The sequence below is a fragment of the Carcharodon carcharias genome, chromosome 5 (genome assembly GCF_017639515.1).
Source record: "Carcharodon carcharias isolate sCarCar2 chromosome 5, sCarCar2.pri, whole genome shotgun sequence".
Lineage (NCBI taxonomy): Eukaryota > Metazoa > Chordata > Chondrichthyes > Lamniformes > Lamnidae > Carcharodon > Carcharodon carcharias.
This window is the reverse complement of record NC_054471.1, coordinates 140,238,092-140,260,155: the sequence shown is the minus strand read 5'-3', so window position 1 is coordinate 140,260,155 and position 22,064 is coordinate 140,238,092. Positions and strand designations below refer to the sequence as shown.

General features: G+C 43.5%; 1 protein-coding gene across 2 annotated transcripts in view; it reads right to left on the bottom strand.

The window, feature by feature from the left end:
• Nucleotides 1-22,064, bottom strand: part of scara5 (scavenger receptor class A, member 5 (putative)) — a 146,922-nt gene that overhangs the window by 17,605 nt on the left and 107,253 nt on the right. For both annotated transcript variants that reach the window (XM_041188055.1, XM_041188056.1), the window contains exons 7-8: nucleotides 20,148-20,201; nucleotides 11,559-11,750 (exon numbers count right to left, since the gene is read on the bottom strand). In XM_041188055.1, the coding sequence (XP_041043989.1) occupies nucleotides 11,559-11,750; nucleotides 20,148-20,201 (246 nt within the window). The remainder of the gene's footprint in view (nucleotides 1-11,558; nucleotides 11,751-20,147; nucleotides 20,202-22,064) is intronic.

Below are 22,064 nucleotides of genomic sequence, written 5' to 3'. Positions count from 1 at the left end.
GCCACATCCAGTTATGAATGGTGGTGGACAATTAAACAACTCACTAGAGGAGGAGGCTCCACAAATGTCCCCATCCTCCATGATGGGGCAGCCTGGCACATCAGTGCAAAAGACTAAGCAGAAGCATTTGCAAGAATCTTCAGCCAGAAGGGCTGGGTGGTTAATCTATCCCAGTCTCCTGCTGAGGTCCCCAACGCCGCAGATGTCAGTCTTCAGTCAATTCAATTCAAGAAATGGATGGAGGCAGTGGATCCACCAATTACTCCTGGCATCTATGGGAATTCTACCAGTCTGCAGAATTGGATTGCTCTTTCTCTTTGCTTTACAGATTCATTTAAGAATGTAATTGAAAGCTCCATTTAAGTAGTACATTAGTGACCACCTTTATCCAGTGGCAACTAGTACTGTCTGAAACTTTATGAGAATGTCACCTGAGGCTGGCCAGAAAAGCAGTTCCCAAACTGTGGGTCATGACCCCAGTTGGGGTCACAGAAACAGCAAATGGGGTCACAAGAAATAAAATTACATTAATCTCCTTTCCTTCATATTGCCTCAGCAGTGGGAATTAATCAATCACAAGATGAAACACCCAGCATTGGACACTTTGATTGGCTGTGCTGGCTCTCATCAGGGGTACTGTGATGAAACTATGCATCTACGTAAATATGTCAGAAGTTTCCCGGAGCAGCTTCTCGAAGCTGCAGTGATGGAAGAGGACGCAAATTTATTGACTAGCAGCAGCCTGGTCACTGAGGGCTGGGATTTTTATCACAGATTTTCATATTTATACCACATGTTATATGTTGATTTATAGTGTGCAAACTTTAATAATTATATACTGTGCTCCTTTATTGTTATTTTGTTTTGTTGATGTCTGGGATCACATTAATTTTCAAATGTTAAAATGGGGTCATATTGGAAAATATTTTGGGAAGCACTGACCTAGAAAGACCCAGAGGCAAAAATATTCAAGGCAGTGGGTATGTTCCCTGCTACAGATAATGTTACAGTCCTCATTGCAATGGGCTAAAGTCTGTATCCAGTAGCCGTCATAATTCCCCATTAACCTCCAGAGAAAAACACAGATCTGTGAGGCATTGATGGCCAGAAAAATCACTACAAGAATTGTGGGCCTGTAAATCCTATGAAATTAGTATCATAGGGTTAGAAACAAATGTCTTTTGTGATGTATTACTCGAAGTTCCTCTGATCAAGCCTCTTTCATTTCTTTATCTCCTTCCTCTTCATAACACAGGACTTCCCATTCGGAAATCCTTTTCCTCAATGTCAAATCTCAGTTTGTCCAATACTCACTTTAATGTCAGGAAACCTCTTCAGTGAAGTGGCACTGTGCAAAATACCAAAAATTACTGTCCTGGGAAACTTATAGATGGGTGTTGTTAGGTTCAAAAAAAGCACCCTCCTATATGTTTTATCCATCTCAAGCCTTCATTCTGCTGAGCTCATACTGGCACTTACATTTTTTCAACATTGGATTAGGGATGCTAATTGGAAAAAATTGAAGGGAAATTTTGGCCATGCCCAAATATTGCTCCTTGCCCATGCCCCCACACCTTCCCACCTCATTTACATGCATTCGATCAGGCTTAAGGTAGGCAGTTATCAAGACTGATCGGTTTTGGAGAGGAGACGTGACGATTTCTTCAGGGCTTGATCATGATCCAGAATTTACACCTCAAACCTCCCTAAAAGGGGTGATATTTCAAAGCAAAATCCTGTCCAACATTTTCAATGCCTACAATAACACTGGAAACTCAAAAGTGAATTCCCAGCCATGTGCAACAAACACATACTGCACTCATTACAGGCAAAGTTAAAAGGATCCCATATGTCAGGAATCGCAATGAGCTCCTGCTTCTGAAATTAAATATTAGAATAACATTGTGCAGCTTTTTTCTGTTAGGAAAACATACTGTGACTATTTCCTCCAACGTGCAAAAGAAAATCTGGGAAAATTCTGAAATCAGTCCTCCCAACTGGTTTTTGAAATACAAAAATACTGAACATCAAAAGTGAGATGGTGTTTAACATGTAAACAAAAATAAGATAATTTAAATCCTTCCTCCACTATTCATTCAGCACTTTCCATCAAGCTCCACTTTGTTCCAATTTATAGATCATTTTTGAAGCTGACTTCTCACCTACATAGGAATCTGTTATTAAGCAGGATCTTTGAGGCCTTTTTAAACTTCTAAAGCTGTACGTCTGGATCAAATTGATACAAAATTATCACACACATTTTTTGCAGATGCTTTGTCTGCTCCATTGACTTATTAGTCACTGTATTTTTTTCAGCAAGGTTAGCTTAGTGTCCTTGCCATTAAAATATTCTGATTTACAAAAGTGAATTAATCATATACTAAAAATTATTGATTTGTTTCCATTTAAGTAAGTTTGAAGTGATCCTCCCAGGTTGGCAGATCTTACAGGTCCTAAGCACAACCCCTATTGTTGACGCACTTACTAAAACACTCACACCTGGTAAGCCATGTGGAAGGTATGGCCTTCAGCACAAGGAAATGCCCATTTTTCCAGCAATTCTGCAAAATAGGTGGCAGAAAGGGCTATTGGCAGTGGCAGTGCAGTGATGCAGCTACAAAGAGCCATGCACTGATCCAAACAAACTGTACAAAATGGCTACCTTCAAGCAAAAAGAATGACCATCCGATATCCTGTCAGAAACATATACATGAGGTGATTGACAAACCAAAACATGACGATGATTGCAAAATGAGGCGATGAGTGGAAAACACTCGATTCACACTGTCAATCTTGTGGACAACATAGATGCCATCACTCACTCAGACATGGGTATAGATCAGATGAGAAGACTCACAAGAGAGGCAGCCTCCTGGCTGAGTACAAGCAATGACATTGGAGTCGTCGTTGTCAAGAAGTATAAGACATGTCAGGAGCATACGCAAAGTCAGCAAATGAAGTTCCTACCCATCCTTGGTCAAAATTGCATCCAATCTTTTTAATGTCCATGGCACTGATGTCATCGTCGTTGTCGCCTACTTTACCAAGTACCCCATTATTCGACATTGCACAATACATCAAACACAACTGTCGCACACACTTGAAATGTTATTTTCAGTTTATTTGGTATGCCTAAAGGGATCATTACAGGTAACTATCTGCAATTTATTGGCAAGCCATTTCAGGATACATGTGGGAAGTGGAATCGATCACACTACTTATTCTCCTCATTACTCTAGATCTAACGACTTAGCTGACTGAATGATTTGCACAGTGAAATCCCTAATTCTCAAATGTAGACAGACCAAGCAAGGTCTGTTGCTTGTTACATCTGAGAGCGACACCATTAAGTGCAACTATTCTGTTACCATCAGAGCTCAAGTTTGGTAAACCAGTGTTTACCAACCTACCTACCCTTACCTATTCTATTCTTTCAGAAACTAGACAGTAACTTTGAAAATTATAAGAAAAGATGACCAACGCACGTGATAAAAATGTGGGTACAGAATTACCAATTTTAGAGCTGGGGCAAGAAGTTTGTATCCATGATCCCACAGAAGGTAAGTGGCAACCAGCTAAGGTGAGAAGCATTATTTGGAACCAGGGTCCTATGAAGTAATTACACACAAAAGCGCAACAGTGAGATGCAACCGAGGACAAATCAGACCTATTCCAGCTCCTCAACCATTGTCCATTCCTATTGCATCGAGAGCAAGATCCCAGATACAACCAGGAAGAACATCCAAGAAAGACAATCCCCAAAGATCACTGTGGGCAATTAAATAAAACCTCCAGACAACGTTACCATTATAAGATCTAGGCATACCAGAAGATTACTTCCATGCTTTAAAGCCACATAGGTTCGCCAGTCCTATACACTTGTGTAATGTTAACTAAATATGACATGTATTGTAAATAGTTATACTTCTTTATAAGGTTGAAAAGTATCTTTAAAAAGAAATGTTGTAATATGCCTTTAAGAGATAGAGCATCACATTACTAGAAAGGAAGTGTGTTATGCGATCCAGTTTAGTTTCACTTTTGCTTTTGAACAGAGCACACAACAATCAGTTTTGCTGCTGGTGATTTCCAGCTTTGTACCTTCGTAAAGATGTTCCCACCATGTGCCTAGTCTCAATAAATAAACCCACAAATTAACCAATCCCTTATGAGTGATTGGTGCCTTTATATCATTATAAGACACATGACATGGAGGGATAATGAGCCACAGCAATAGGGTCTATCTATAATTCCTCAGGATCGATCCCTTCCTTCCTGGGGGCTGGAATTTTCCCTTCCCTGATAGGATGGGAATGTGGATAGGCAATAAACAAAATGGCCACCAAAGGAGGTCCAACCTCTGTTTCTGCCCTGTGCCATTTTCATGAGGGCAGGGGGTGGGACCAGGCCCCGAACAGTCCAGCTCCTATTGACAAATTAATTTACATTGTGGCAGGATCATTAAGAGCTCAACTACAGAAAGTTTTGGGATTTTCAGTGAGGCTGCCAGTGTTCAGCAACTGTTAGATTTTACACCAGCTGCTTGGAGGCAAGAACAATGAGATTGAGGCGGGAAGTTTTAAAAGGTAAAAGTAAAACAGTTTTGCCTCCTTTACAATTTTTAAAAGTAAAATGGTTTTGCCTCCTATACAGTTCATCAGAAAATTATGGGTCGTGTGGCACCTGCGTTCATTCATGTGAGTCATGGCAGTTTTGTGAAAGGAAGGTTTGACTACCAATTCAACAAGGTTTTCACTGAATTTTTCCTTGCCATTATCGTAGATTGTTGTAGGAATCACCAGCTTTGTGTGTGAAAAGGAGAACAATGAACTGCTAACAATGAACAGCAACCTGGTTGCTTGTGTGCATCTCTTTTTGGACAGTTACAAGGTGATATTTATTGGGCAGTTGCTTATCCATTCTTTGATGTGAATAGAGGCTTACAAAATGGGAAATGTTTTTTCATTAAAGTGAACATAAACCCAGGTTATTGCTGTAAATTATTCTGCCTTCTGCCGATTGGCAAGCTGCTAAGTAAAAGATCAACCAAATGTGGAAATGGGTGTCTCACACAACTGACCAAGTGACTGTCATTTACATGAGGCCTTCTATGTTACTTTTAGAGACAGGTTTGGTGCACATGTCTGCACAATGATTATTTTTGCAGAGGTTTGTTGCCTATGATCCTGAGCATTAAATGAACAGACTTCTACTTTCAGAGTAGGAATGGCGATGGGCCTTTTAACCTGCCTGCTCCGGAGTTGGTCAGCCTCCGTCCCCACTCGTGTCTGCTGATAAGGGCAGCAGACCTATCTCCAGGCCTGGGAAAACCCCAGTTCCCAGCAGGCTGGCAGTGGAGGCGGGATTGGTTCCAACTCCTGATTCCTGCCTTCATTGGGATAATCTGACCCTAGGTATCTGCAAAAAGAGGATTCCATTGACTGCCGCAGCATAACCTATCATGTGTGCTGTATGGGAATGTGACATCAGATGCATAATCTTATGGTGATGGTCAGATATAAGATGAACATTGACATCCTTCGCTCACTGGGCAGTTGCAAACCTCAGGAAGAAGTTGTGTGTATTGTCATGCCCACTTCTGCTCTCTGCAGCTCATTCATACCATGTCTTTTCTCTGCTTTACAAACACGTTTGTAACTTTGAATAGTTTTACATGCTTAAAATTTCAATCTGTTAATATGATCATTTTAATAGTGCTGTGTTAAAACTTGCAGGGCTATGGGGAAAGAGCAGGACGTGGAATTAATTGGTAGCTCTTTCAGAGAGCCGGGACAGGCAATGTTTTAGCCAAATGGCCTCCTTCTGTGCTGTATGATTCTATCATTAAAAGCTCCAATTCTGTCTGAATTCTACTAATGAATGTTTGACAGCCAAAACAACTTAATTTTCTTGTAACAATAAAATCAGGTACCGCACTGTTAATCTTTCTTGATAGGACAAAGCATCGGCATCCCAAAACATTGAACTCTTTGGACTAGAAATAGAGATTATCCATGATTGCATTGAATGGTGGAGCAGGCTTGACAGGCCTTATGGTCTGCTGCTGCTCCTATCTCTTCTGTTCTTGTGTGTCCACTGTACTTTAACCTAAAAAAAAAGACCTGCTGCTTTAACTTAGGCCATCTAGTGTAACTTTGAAAAACCTAGCCACCTGCTATTTCAGTTTCAGTCTGCTCTGTTATCTGGAGCTGTAATGGTTTGCTATGGCAGCTGAACCGATTATTAATTCTTGGCTAAGGTTCAAAAGTTGGTTCACAAGAACCACTTACCTCAGCAGGGTATCATGTACACAGTTTGACTAACAGTTTTAAGAGGCTATTAAAGGATTTGGTTTCTGAATTGATGTTTGTTTGTTTTTGCAACTGAATGACAACTTGAGTTTTTTCAATAGGTCTGGAGTTTTTTTCAGTCTGAATGGCATACATGGCAGCAATGCTGAAAGAAGTTTAATGACCTCACAAGCACAGTCAAGGTCAGTGAATGCATTCTCACATCACATCTCATACCTACCAAACCACCAGCCTCTCGCCCCACTCAATGCACTATATCCCAACACTCACCCATCAGCACTCCTTAGTATTCAGGAAGCACACCTAACATTCAAATATCCCACCTCAACCAAATAAACCTTCCAAAGCTGACAGCCTCACACCCACCTACCTTCACATACCTCTAGCAATTCAGCTATAGCAGGCACATCTCCCTAAAACAGTCCAACAATATCAGACATTTTAATTCTGTCTTGCAGGACAATGTCATTCTTAACAAGAAGGAGCAGCAAAGACCTAGCAGTGGGCTGGTACAAACTCACTCACTAAGCCTGATAGAGGAGACCGTGCTGTGAATCACAGGGCTGGCTGTTATAGAATCCGTGGCATCCATCATTGTCGAGGTCATCAAGGATGCTGGGAAGGTATTTCCTTATGCCCCTTCCCAACTCCCTCCTCACCCTCATATCTGGCATAAAGTGAAAATTGCAGATGGTGCAATCATCTCCACCCTGTCCTCTTGCACCCCATCCTCTCTTTCTGTTTCCAGGTACCTAGGAACTCCCAGATAGCCAGCTGCAGCATACCAAAGAGGAAGAGAGAGAGCAACATTACACCAGTGATGAGGAAGCATTGTCACTTGATCTGACACTCACAGCCATCTGCTCAGAGACTGGCACAGCACATACCTCAGAGGCTAGTACAGAGTTGGGATCTGCAGTTGGTAAGTCACCAGGCATGAACAGGCTATAGCCATGCCAGAGGAAAGGATTGCTCATGTGACATTTCACCAGAGGGTGAGGGCACAATTAGTTCTGATCCAGGCTTCAGGAACATCAATGGAGTGGCATGCAGGAGAACGCAGATGAGAATGCATACCAAGATTCTGGGTGCACTGGCTGGCCTGCCAGACAGCCTGCTATCAGTGTAATGGAGGAGTCTAGCTCACATGTGGCAGAAGGCATCATGTAGAACTGGTAGCCTATCCTTTCCAGTATGGAAGTGGTGGCCAGCTACATGACAGTATTAGCAGACCCAACCATGATAGAGCATCTGGTGGCCAATATCTTGGCTTCCACTGCACCACATTCAGATTCCAACATCTGAATGCAGCAGCGGAAGATCAGATGGAGAACATGAGATCCACGCTTGCTGCCCTGTAAGGCTCAAATTGCTGCCATCATGACTGTGGATACCAATGTTCAAAGAGTCTGGCAGGCTCACAGCTGGCCAAAAATGCATCGTCCAACAGATTACTAGGATTGCTAAGGCACTGTCCTAGGCAAGTGGCTGTGGCATCATGGAGCACGCACCTGCTGTCCACTCTCAGGGTAACAGCATTTGTGCTCCCACCACTGCCACTTCACCAGTGTCCTTGCTGTTGTGTCTTAGCTAGCCAACTCAGGCTGCTGTTACCTATTCCAAGATGCTGCAGTCTGAAGCTGGCCCCTCAAGGTCCAGAACTGTCCGAAGACTCCTCCAAAGTCATCTGCAGTCTCCCCAGTGAAAGTCAGCAGCCTTCCATCAGTCATGCTGCAGTCACTGAGGTATAACTTGCAAGCAAAAACCACCTGCAAGGCAGACACTGAAGGCTGCACAAGGATGAATAGTTCATTTCTGTTTGGTATAATTGGATGTGTTGTTGGATAAAGATGCTAATGACGTTTTTATGGGTGGTTTTTATAGTGGGACCTTGACCAGGAGATTCTGCGATGAGGCATTTCAGATACATGTACCGATGGGGACTAGTGGGCCCATGGTGGTCAGGGGAAAGAGTTTAATTGTAAACAGAGTCTGATACCGTGTTCTTGGCCTCCCCCGTCCCGTTAGTAGTGGTCCAGGATGCCTCCTTCTGTTCCTCCTCCTCGTCTTCCTTTTTCTCCTCCTCCTGAGTGGTATCCTGATTTCTGGAAGCACTGGCCATACCCTTATGATAACAATCTTGTGGAGGGCTAGCATTCTGAAAGACCCCGGATAATACTCTGGGGATCTGGGTTTGACTCCCGCCAAGGCAGATTTTGAGATTTGATTCAATAAAAATCCAGAATTAAAAGTCTGATGATGACAAGGAAGTCATTGTTGATTGTTGTAAAAACCCATCTGGTTCACTAATGTCCTTTAGGGAAGGAAATCTGCTGTCCTTACCTGGTCTGGCCTACATGTGCCTCCAGACCCACAGCAATGTGGTTGACTCTTAAATGCCCTCTAAATAAGAGCAGTTAGGAATGGGCAATAAAAGCCGGCATAGCCAGTGATGCTCACATCCCATGAATGAATAAAAACAAAACTGTGAGACCCACTCTGCTGTGTACAGTCAGGCCCCCACCCCAACGACGTTTTGCGTGAGTGGTTTTTATTGAATGTGCGATCTCCTCAGGTGCTGGGATGGTAGAGGGGGTTCATCAGCCACACGTAGAGTAGATAACCCCAAGCAGCCAGCCCCTGGCCCTTCTGGGAGGCTCAAAAATGATAAGTGGGGCTGACTGGTGCAGGATGAATGTAAAGTGGCCACTGCTAGAATAGTGGGCATTCATCGACCTGCCCTTACATGATTGCACACCAACTACATGTTTATGGAATGGAACCCCCTTGTAGTTCCTGTACCTCACCCCATTGTCATGGATGGACCACAGAACAATGTGCATATACAGTAGATGGTGCCCTACACCACTGGAAATCCCACTATCCTTGCAAATCTATGTGCCTTTTAATTCTGCTTGTTCTTCGTGGGCGAGAATGTGATGTACTGTCCTCATCTGGAGTAGATGACCTCTGTGCACACCTGGATGTTTGGATGAATGATGTACTGGGATATATTGAAGGTGTCTCCTGTTCCCACCTGGAAAGATCCAAACATTTAAAATTTTAAGGCAATGATGTCCTTCAAGACCACTCGCAGATCCATTCCTGCTTGAGTGTGAGGCTCCAGGTCAGGCTGCAGGAGATGGCACTTGTTACACCTTATTGTTAAACCTGAGTGGCCTCAGGCACTGCTCCTGGGTTAGGTGATGGTAAGCAAAGTGCTCTCTGAAAACCTTTTGTGGTTAGGACCTTCTGTGGAGAACCACCCCCACACCCTCCTCCTCCTCCCTCTTCACAGAGCTTTCCCTCACTACAGCCTCAGTTCTATCACTGCATCCACAGCCGTATACCTCAGATAGCAATTCCTATGACCTCCTTTGTTACAAGCACAAGCTCTCAAAAAACACCTTCAAAAACATAGCACTGAACTTCACAAACCTATGCAGAAGCAAGTCAAAAAGCTCTTTACCTACAAGTCGGTGTCTGGCCCTTCAAATAGCACCGATGTTGGGTCCCTTTTGCTGCTGAACACATGTTCTACTGTAAGTCTCAAACCAATCTAAGATTCTGAGGGAACTTGGCAGTGTGGATGCTGGGAGGATGTTTCCCCTTGTGGGGGAGTCTAGAACTAAGGGTCAAAGTTTAAAAATAAGGGGTCTTCCGTTTAACACGGAGATGAGGATGAATTCTCTTCTCCAGTGGAGGCTGGGTCATTGGATATATTCAAGGTTGAGTTAGACAGATTTTTGATCAACAGGGAAGTCAAGGGTTACAGGGGCCAGATGGAAAAGTGGAATTAAGACCACAATCAGATCAGCCATGATCTTATGAATGCTGGAACAGGTTTGAGGGGCCAAACAGCCTACAACTGCTCCTATTTGTTATGATCATATGATCTTACTGACCGGAACTGCATGGCCCAGGTTTGCAAATAGAAGGCCAAATCAGCACTGGTTTAGAGGCTTCCAGTACAAACTGGGGGCGTCTGTGTGAGTATATGAAACAGCTGCAGCTGCAGCACCACCCACATGGAGAGCCTCCAACTTCTGTAATGCCATCCCCAGCAGCACCAGGTCCTAATTTATCACCCTGTGGATCTGGCAAGATAACAACAAACTTGTTTTAAAGGTGCCATTCGCAATTAGCATGATTCTGCCACTGCTAGTGCAATACAGGTTTTATTCACACAAGTCACAGATAAAGTTATTGCACGAATGGGAAAGGTAATTTTACACTGATTCAATAGGAATGTTTCCCTGAATATAAAGCAGACACTCTCTCATTATCAGCAGTCAGTGAAAAATGTGAAGTTTGTAATTACTGAACCTCTGAGAGGGGGAGTCAGAAAAAGAGAGGTAGACAAATTCATATTAATTTGTTTTTGTTTAACAAAAACTGTTGAATTTTGTAATCAAACTCAGCTTTTTTGAGATAAATGAATGGGAGAGAATTGGTAGGCAAAAGGAAGGAAGGAAACAGTTGGGGTGTAAGGGTGAGAGGCATTCTGGACTCCTAAGACTTGTGCTTGAGAGATCAAGTGGGAGTGAGGGAAAAGTGAAGAGCTTGAGTGTAGCTGAGGGTAGGATCCATGGGTCTCGTGGATAGTTCAAAGTGAAGGAGGTAATTGTAAATGGAAAAAAATGGCAACGGGGGATATGAAACAAAGATCATAAGAATACAGAGAGTTAATGGAATGGGAGTGACAGGATTGGAGGAAGCATGAGTGATGGGGGTAGGGAATGGGAAAGGAGTCACAGAGGACTTCAGGCCACAAATTTATTTATTTTGGGCAGGCCACCACTTAGGGGAAACAGGGGGCTTGTTTGGAGGGGGAGTTCCTACTTCGTCCTCTGCTAGCATTGGCGGGGTTGTTGGGATAGTTTGTGGGAGAAGGTGGAGGGAGACGTGTCAGTGCCCCCAACCATAAGATTATCTCATTGGGCCAGAAAAGGGGCAGAGAACTAATTGTTCATAGAACAGCACAGGAAGAGGCCATTCGGCCTGTTGCATCTGTGCCGGTTCTCTGTGAGACCGATTTAACTCGCCCCATTATTAAATTGTACTCCTCACTTAGACTGTAACATAAAAAGTGCACAAAGACACAAGAATTTCTACCTCAAATCTTTCTTGAGGATATAACTTTAAATGCAAAATCTACTGCTACCCATCCAGCTTAAAATTTGGCTGATAAAAACAGAAAACTGAACACACGTTAACATTTTCACTTTCTGACAATCAGAATGTTACCTTGTCCAAATTTATTGGCTGTATGAATTTCAGAACCTTCTTTGTAACCGAGCATCCTGCAGACCACTTCGGCATCCTGCTTGTCCCATTTATCGTCGCAAACCGTTCCCCATAGCTGGTCATAGAAAACTTCCACCCTGCCTTCATGAGGTCCTGAGCCATTCACCAGTCTTATGATAGGTCCAATTTCTCCTAATGAAAACATTAACAAACTGATTAACATCCAACCAAGGTAAATACATCCTCATCGTTCTAAAAGAAGCAGATTGGGGCAGGATTTTTTGGATGGTGGGGGCTTCCTGCCTAGCCACCCAAAAAGTCAGCAGGAAACGCATCATCTGGCAGTCACAGCAGCCCCACGGCCATTTAACACACCAAGGAGCATGAATTAATTGGATGGGTATTCTGCCCCTCAATCGGGAGAAAGCCCTGCTTCCGGGAGCTTCCTGCCCAGCTGATTTCCCAGCAATGTCAATGGAAGCAGTGGCCAGGACTGGGACTACAAACAGTCCCAAGATTCTATGTCCTGGAGTCCAGGACCAAGTAAGTATGGATGGTCCCACAGCAGACTGGGGAGGTGAGTCCCAAGGGGAGTGGGTGGAGGTGTTGTGGGGCTCTTGATGAAGAGGTCGGTGGGGGGAGGGTGCTGCCGCACTGGTCAGACCTTGGGGAGAGCGCTTGATGTGGAAAGAGAGCCTTTGAAGAAGGCGCTGCCTCCCCCCTTCCCACCTGAAGCTCAAACAGAGTGACCTTCTGGGCTTACCCCCTGTTTCTGAACTCCCCTCACCAGCCTCAAAATAGAGCCCAGGCAGGAAGTGGCCCTTCAGCGGCCAATAATTGCTCACTTAAGGGCCTCAATTGTGGTGAGGGTGGGAGAGCTGCCCCAGGCCTCGCCCATCCTACATAAAAGTGTGGGCAGGGTGGGTGAGTGGGTGATGGGAAGGCCACCTGGGGGATTTTATGGGTACTGCCCCCTCACCCGCCTGCAAAATTGTGTCCTAGAATTCTGCCCTAGGTAATTGCAGGTATGTTAGTCATAATTTTTCAAAGCTCTCTCTAGTCAGGAATTGTGCTTTTGGATTGGAAAATTGCAAACATCACTCCATTATTCAAGAATGAATGGAAAGAATGAAGAAACTAAATAACAATAAATCTGTCAGTTATATATCAGTTGTGGCAAAGCTACTGGAATCTTTCCTTGGAGACCGAGTGGCTGAGCATTTGGAGAAGTGTGAGCTGATCAAGGAGACAGCATGGATTTGTGGTCTAACTAATCTAACTGAATTATTGTGAGGGTTGCTAAATCAAGAGATTATTAGTAAAAATGGAAGTGCACAGAATTGAAGATAACCTTGTGACATGGGTCGCTATTGGGCTGGGAGGTAGGAGATAAAGAGAAAATAAAACCAGTGTAGCTATTTACCCATAGTAGACCTGCGAGTAAACAATAAAGGGTGAACAAAATGTCATTGTACAGCACTCCTGGAAACAAACATAAACCACACAGTTTTAATCATTACAGCATAGTTCCAACAGCTGTATTGGCAATGTATGAACCACAACAGTGTCAGAAACTGTTAGCATGTACAAATTTGGTCCATAAAAGTAGAATAAGCCAAATTACAATAAAAGAAAATATTCATAAGAACTGAAACACAAGTTGCTATACTTGCATAGTTAAGATAAACAATCCAGCAGGGTTAGTGAGGTAATTTTCAACAAAAAAAAATTTCCTTGACAGCATATTATCACAGAATGGTAATAGCACATAAGGAGGCCATTCGGCCCATCGTGTCTGCTTTGGCTCTCCGAAGGAGCAATTTACCTCATGCCACTCCCTGGCTTTGCCCTGTAGTCATGCACATTCTTCCTTTTCAGATAATAATCCAATTCCCTCTTAAATGCCTCGATTGAATCTGCATCCCCCATACTCCCAGGCAGTGCATTCCAGATCCCAACCACATGCTGCATGAAAAAGTTTTCCCTCATGTATCCATTGCTTCTTTTGCCAATTACCTTAAATCTGTACCCTAATGAATAGCAAACTATAAATGTAATTTAAATTAACGAATTACTAAAGTACTTACAATATGCAAGTGCACATGATTGGCTGAATTTTCCTGGCCCAATGGAGACAGTATTGGAGGCATGAGGAGAAAGGATTGGAAAATAGAAGGAAGCCACATTGAGTTGGTGCCCCAACACATATCAAGGCACCCTTGCACTCGGCTTTCTACCTCAGCAGCGCCCAGCTCTCCTGGTTTGGCTGCCAATCATCCAGAGTTGTAAGCCCTCTGATAGGGCCTTCAGCCTCAGGAACCTGCCTGTTGTCCTCAATAGGATGGCAAAGGTGAAGGCAGCCAACCTCACAGAAGATTATACTGGCAGGCACACTGACGATATGATCGACACTGACCTCATGGAAATGTACAAAATTCTTAAAGGAGTAGACAGGGTAGATGCAGGTAAGATGTTTCCCCTGTTTGGGGAGTCTAGAACCAGGGGACACAATTTCAAAATAAGGAGGAAGCCACTTACGACTGAGATGAGAAGAAATTTGTTTACTCAGAGGATGGTGAATCTTTGGAATTCTCTACCCAGATGGCTGTGGAAGCTCAGTCATTGAGTATGTTCAAGGTAGAGCTTGATAGATTTCTGATTAACTATAATGTAAAGGGTTATGGGGATAATATGGGTAAAAGACGTGGAAATGTTCGATCAGCCATGATCGCATTGGACAGTGGAGCAGGCCTGACAGGCTGAGTGGCCTTCTCCTGTTCTTAAGTTCCTATGTTCTTATGGAGACTTCCATATAAACCTGATGTCCGGATCCTGACTCTTGCAGGAAAGTTCAGCCTGATATTGCAGTTTAAGTGGCATTGCAGTGCTTATAGGGTGAATATTTATAGCCTTTTGTTGGATTGTTGAAAATAGCACTTGTGGTCATTAGCTTCTACATCCAAGTAACGATTTTACAAATGCAAACTCATGGAGGACAAGGATTTTATTTATTTATGTTATCCACTTATTTCTTTAAGTTCTCAATATCTATGTGCTCCCAGAGCTGGTGGTGTAGGTTTGTCTAAGGGTTTTCCACTTGTTTGCTTGCCTTCAATTCCAGCTATCTGTATCAATGGTTATCTCCACTGGGTAAGCATCAGCATCTGGACAGTGTTCTATGCTACTGTCACGGTTCAATCACTAATTTTTGGCACTGTGGGCACTTGAAGAGTACTGTGTGCAGGATTGAATTTCACATTATGGGGAGGATGTTGGCTAACAGAATGGGTAAAGCATAGATTCACCACAATGCAACCTGGTACCAGGGCATATAAATATGAAAAAAAAATCTTGAAATACTGGAACTGTTTTCATTAGAGCAGTGGAGATCCTGGGGTTGCTTTATTGATTGGTTTAAAATTATGATGAGTTGAGATAGAATGGATAGAAAATTGGAGTGAATTTAAAGTTCCAAAATCTAGGTTGGGATCAGGAAAAATCTAAACATTTTAAAAATCTCAGACCTGACCCCAGTCTGCCTCCAGCCCACACACTTCTGGGTGGTGGCCTGTTAATTTAAATATTAAATGAGGCTGAAACATCATATTTAACATCCTTTTTTGTTCATTCTTGGGATATCAGTATCTCTGCTAATGCCAGCATTTATTGCCCATCCCTGATTGGCCTTGGGCAGGTGGTGGTGAGCCACCTTGCATGTTTCTCCCTCACCAGCTAGGTTTTGTGAAACCTGGCAGCTCAAGGGAGGTGTGGACAGCTTCAGAAAAAAGTCTTTGCAGTATGGCTTGTGGGCCAGAAGGAGAAGGATTGCCACCCCTGGCCTCCCCAACTTACTTGCTTCCCTGGGATCAGACCATACCACACATCTGGTGACCCCAAATACCCCTCCAGATTGGAAATTTGGCCTTCCTGGAGCTCGGAATCAGACATCCCTGCTCCCGGGAATGGAGCCCCCTTTGCCATGCTCCCACTACCAAATGCAGGCTTCCAACCTGCAGCTGCAGCCTGCCCAGGAGTTCAAAACTGATGAAAGGAACTTTCAAAAGTAACTGTGAAGCTCTCAAGGCATTTAAAGCTCTTTGCCTTTAAATCTTTGAAAAAACTCTGTGTGGAGTTAAAAAAAAATCGTTGCTATTTCACTCTGTCTGTTGACATAAGTCTGAGGGTTATCATTGCTGTATTAATGCTACATGGCTGATTTCACAACCTTCCATTATCACAGTGGGGGTGCTTGTAATTTCACAGTTTGATTGACAACTACAAGTGGTTATAGACTTTTTGAAATTGGACTGAATTCCAATGTTTATTTTTATAAGGGATTAAGCACTTGAATGAAATGTTTGTTTTTATAAGGGCTTATGTAGTTAAGGGATGAAAATATAATCAATGGGTTTTTATGAATGAGAGTGATTTTTATAAAATAAATTCTGCAATAGACACTTAAAACTTTATTTTATTCAGTCTCAGCATGGGTCCTGAGGTCTACCCATGGTGGATACTGGGTAAGTTGGGCATGCAAGTGTAAGGGAAAAGGGTAGTGGGTGGGGTGGAATGGGGTTGACATGAGCTGGCAATAAGTTGGCATAAGGGCTATAAAGGGCCAAGGGGGTGGGTAGAGGGGTGTAGGTTAGCATGGAGGATATGTGGTACCATTGAGGTGGGTAGAGAGCATGAAGTGGATGGGTTTATTTTGTTGCTTTTTTAAAAACTTGGACAAAATACTGGTGCACCGAGGTGGCCTTCCATCTAGCGGACTTCTGTACCCAGCAGCCTCTGCACTGTTTCCAGGTCACCTGACATGACTCCCATTTTCACCCGCCCCCTACCCCTGGACTGAGCATCTGATGTTTCTGGGCATTTCTCCCAGGTCGTGTCTGTGGAGCTGGGAATTGGGCCAACTCTGTGCTCCTGACCCAGGAGCGAAAATTTATGTCCATGCGAGAGACAGACATTCCATGTGTGTGATGTTGTATAAACATGCCAAATACATGGAAAAATAACCCAAGCTCCATTACTAATAGGGCAAAATTTCAATCCAATTCCTCACATAGACCTATTCAATGTCCATAATAGAAGACCTAAATTGTAAATGTGGATTGTTCTGATTGTGTAGGAGTTCCTAGCAGTGTTTTACAGCTTGTGATTTATGATTAACAGATGGTACTGCTAGAAATATTTCATTTACAAGTAAAAGCAGACCTACAGGGCCCCTCCTCTAATATCAAGATGGGAAAATCCACATGCTGTATTACAAATCCAGCTAAAGTGGTATTTTTGAATTCTTTCACTGGATTTGTTGCCCATCACAAATTGCCCTTGTGAAAGTAATGGTGACCCGCCTTCTTGAACTGCTGCAATCCATGTGGTGTTGTAGGTACACCCACACTGCTGTTAGGAAGGGAGTTCCAGGATTTTGACCCAGCGTCAGTGAAGGATCAGCCATATAGTTCCATGTCAGGGTAGTGTTTGGCTTGGAGGGGAACTTGCAGATGATAGTGTTCCCATGCACCTGCTACCCTTTTAGGCGGTAGAGATTGCCGTTTCAGAAGGTACTGTCGAAGGAGCCTTGGTGAGTTTCTGCAGTGTATCTTGTACATGGCACACATTGCTGTCACTGTGTGGCGGAGGGAATGAATGTTTAAGTTGGTAGGTGGGATGACAATCAAGCAGAATGCTTTGTCCTGGATGGTATCAAGCTTCTGGAGCTGCACTGATCTTATTGAATGACAGAGTTGGCTCGCGGGACCGAGTGGCTTCCGCTCCTAATTCGTATTTTGTATGTTCATATGCACTCATCCAGGTAAGTGGAGATCGTTCTGTTACACACCTGACTTGTGCCTTGTAGGTGGTAGATGCTTTGGGGAGTCAGGAGGTGAATTACTCGCCACAGGATTCCTAGACTCTGACCTGCTCTTGTGGCCACAGTATTCACATGGCTGGTCCAGTTCAGTTTCTGGTCAATGGTAACCTCCAGGATGTTGACGTTGTGGAATTCAGTGGTGGTACTGTCTTTGAATGTCGAGGGGAGATGATTCTCTCTTATTGGAGATGGTCATTGCCTGGCATATGTGTTTCACGAATGAATATAGTCCAGGTCTTGCTGCATTTGGACATGGACTGCTTCAGTATCAGAGGAGTTGCGAATGGTGCTGAACATTGTGCAATCATCAGCAAACATCCCCACTTCTGATCTTATGATAGAGCCTGGTCATTGATGATGGGCAGATGGTGGTGTAATGGTGATGTCACTGGACCAGTAATCCAGAGGCCCAGGCTAATGCTATTGAGAACATGGGCTCAAATCCCACTACAGCAGTAGATGAATTTTAATTCAATTAATAAACCTGGAATTGAAAAACTCATCTCAGTAACGGTGACCATGAACCAGTTGGTTCACTGATGTCCTTTAGGGAAGAAAATCTGCTGTCCTTACCTGGTCTGGCCTACATGTGACTCCAGATCCAGAGCAATGTGGTTGACTCTGAGCTACCCTCTGAAATGGCAAGCTACTCAGTTCAAGGGCAATTAGGGATGACTTCAATCTGTGGAGCATTGCCCCCCCCCACCCCACAAATTCCCATTGATGTCAGTTTTTCTAGGGCTCCTTGATGTCACACTTGGTCAAATACTGCCTTGATGTAAAGGGCAGTCACTCTAACTTCACGTCTTGAGTTTAGCTCTTTTGCCCAGGTTTGGACCAAGGCTGTATTGAGGTCAGCAGTTGAGGACACTGGCAGAAATCAAATTAAGCATAAGTATTGCTGAGGAAGTGCTGCTTGTTAGCACTGCCGACAACACCTTTCATCACTTTGCTGATGATTGAGAGGTGAGTGATGGTGCGTTAATTGGCCGAGTTTCATTTGTCCTACTTTTTGTGGACAGGGCGTACTTGAGCAATTTTCCACCTTGTCAGGTAGATACCAATGTTGTAGCTGGACTGGAACAACATGGCTAGGGACAAGGCTAGTTCTGGAGCACAAGTCTTCAGCACTATTGCCGGCATGTTGACAGGGCCCATAGACTTTGCAGTTTCCATTATCATTGTTCAACAAATATCAACAGAACATGGATAAACTGTCTTCATAACAAGACATCCAAAAAGTAAGAATGAAGTAATGGAACCTTTAGGAAGAGTATACAGCAAGTTATGCTCATATAGTGTCTCTCACGTAGGAAAACCACCAATTTCACTTCATAGAAAATATTTCAAAGCATTTCCTTCTTTTACTTCAATATTGTTCCTGCTTTGTGGTTCCCACCAAATCTTTTGTTCAGGATGAGCTCCCATGCTTACTTAAGCAAGATTTCAGACAGCAGATTGAAGTGAAGCTTTAATTGCTAACTGCAATTATTACATAATTACAAAATTACTTGATTATATAATTGCTAATCAAGTTCTCAAAAACAGAGTACTTTCCTCCCCACAATATCTCCTGGCCAAAAGGACAAGAGGAACAATGCCATGAAAACCCTATCACCTCCAAGTTCTCTTTCAAGTCATACACCATCCTGATTTGATCATATTTTACCGTTCCTTCATCACTGTTGGATCAAAGGTCAGGAATTCCCTATGTAACACCATTATGGTAATACCTTCACCACAAGGACTGAAGAGGTTTAAGATGAAGGACCAACATCACCTTCTCAGGGCAACATGTGGCGAAAAATAAATGGCCTTCCAGCATCCTGGAAGGAGATGATAGCATAGTGGTAAGGTTGCTGGGCTAATAATCCAGACACCCAGTTAATGCCCTGCTCTGGGGACATGGGTTCAAATTGCACTGTGGCAGCTGGTGGAATTTGAATTCAGTTATAAATCTGGAGTTATAAAGCTAGTCTCAGTAATGGTGGCTATGAAGCTATCATTGATAAACCCATCTGGTTCACTAATGTCCTTTATGGAAGGAAATCTGCTGTCCTTACCTGGTCTGGCCTACATGTGACACCAGACCCACAGAAATGTGGTTGACGTTTAAATGGCCTAGCATTTAGGGCAATTAGGGATGGGGTACAAATGCTGGCCTTGCCTGTGATGATGAAAGAATAAAGAAAAGAAATTCCCCACATCCAGAGATCAAATAAGAAAAAGATTTTAAAAATCTAACTTGCCAACTTAGAAATAACCAAGTTAATACTGCTTCAGGGTAAACAGAAAAGATAAATGCAAGGTTTGTTAGTGCCTGTTATGGGGTCAGGAGCAGAATGATTGTTTTTATTGAGTCTACAAAAAAACATCTTTCATGTGACTGCTAGATTAGTAAACAAGTGAGGCTCTTGTGAAAAAATCGACAGTGCAGACTTGATAGTCCAAATGTCCCGATTCTGTGCTCTAACATTCTCCAAATATGCCGTAAATCACACACCATCTTGAATTGATCAGAGGTAGAACCTTCGGGTGCAGATCTGTCTTAGCAGTCATCTACGTACCCACCAGGACCTACCAGAACCAAACACCCCAGATGATGGTTGTGGTCATCTTCACCTCGAAGGACAAACAAGAAACTCTATCTCCGCACATATGTGCATTTACTATCACTGTCCTTTTTTAAAAAGATCCTCTCAGACACTTACCGCTATCCCCCTTCTCTCCCTTTTCTCCTTTTCTTCCTCTTTCACCTCTGCGACCTTTAAAAGGAATCACAAAAAAGACAAATGTTAACATTCAAGAATTTCATCCTTTAAAGTGATTTTGAACTTATGCTTCCTATGTTGTAGGCAGCATCAAAATACATGTAAATGAAGAAAGAAAGATTGGTTCATCATGGTTTTTTACTTTGTTGGTGATTGTTTCGGCATAAAGTGAGGCTTAGTTGTAAACTATTACTGACTTTTAGAGTTAGACTCCAATATGTGCACAAAATTTGTTGAATATTGCCTGGAGTTGAGTGGATTGAAAATGAGTCATTTATAAAAATGCATAAAACATTATCTGTAAAAAAAAATCCACTAAGTTGCACCAGTAAAATAAGCAAGGAGATTATGTTTTTCAAGTGAGTATTCTGAGCATAGAGGGATAGTTTATAATGTTACAATAATGAAGTTTATAAGATTGTTATGTTTTGGGACTGTGGCCAGGATTTTCCACTCCCGCTGGGAGGTGTCAGGAAACCAAATAAATTTACATCTCATTATAAGGACTCCATGCTGAGTGGTATTAGAGTACAGTGAATGAGGATTCAAGCTTCTAGGCTGAAAGCAGCACACCCAAGCGCCTGGTCATAGCAATCTCATAGCAGTGGGTCATGTGAATTGGGGGAGGGAGGGGAGGAGTGCCTGGGAAAACACACCACACTGGCCATCATTTCAAGGGCGAGTAGTTGCTTACTCTGGAACAAGCCCTTGAACACACATTCACTGATAAGTCATTGACAGAAATAGAAACTCTGAAGACTAATGCTGACTCTTGTCTGTTTCTCTTTGAAACTGCAGAGAGGAGACCATCAGGAAGGTGGAGCCTGGGTTAATTGCTGCCTGCATAATCACACACAGGCAGGAGAGAAGGAGAAGATTGCGAAGGAGGAGCCAGACTCGCCATAGATAGGAGCAAAACCTTCAAGACCAAGGGGCAGCAGGACCCCCTCTGGACGCAGACGATGACGCTCACAGAAACATTGTGATGTAGGCAGCTTGCAAGACCGAGGGTACAAGACTCGCATGTCTTATCTGCAGGTGCGTGAGAACTGGTGTTGCCAACGCCTCCGCATGTCCAGGGATCTGGTAACTCAAATTTGCCACATTCTCCAGGAATTGTTGCAATGGGGACTGTGAAGGCATCCATTGCTAGTGGCTGTGAAAGTAACGCCACAATAAGCTTCTATACCAGTGGCTCCTTCCAGGGTTCCACTGGGGATCCCTGCGGGATCTCTCAAGCTTCCATACACAAATGCATTCATGAGGTAACAGACGCCCTTTTTGCCAAGGCCCACAATTATTTCAACTTTGACAGAGATCAAGCAAGCCAGGACACCAAAGTTCTGGGCTTTGCTGAGATTTCCAGTTTCGCACAGGTGCGGCGTGCCATTGACTGCACTCCTGTGGCTATAAAAGCTCCTTGGCAAAAGGCACTCCAATAGGTAAACAGGAAAGGCTTCCACTCACTCAATGTACAGCTGGTCTGTGACTATAAGAAGCTTATCATGTGGGTTTGCACCAGATACCCAAGAATCATCCACGACTCATACATCTTGAGTTCACTGCAATTCGTGGGCATCTTCGAGGGACCACACAGGACCAAGTGCTGGCTCCTTGGTGACAAGGGGTACCTGCAAAGGATGTGGCTGGTGATGCCCATGTGGTGGCCACAAAATCCTGCAGAGAGAAGGTACAATAAAGCTCACGTCGCTAGCTGAACATTGGTGGAACACCATCGGCCTCTTAAAGATGTGATTCCGATGCTTGGACAGATCTGGTGGAGTGTTCCAGCACAAGCCCCAGAAGGTCTCATGGATCACCGTGTCTTGCTGTGTGCTGCACAACCTGATGCTGCAA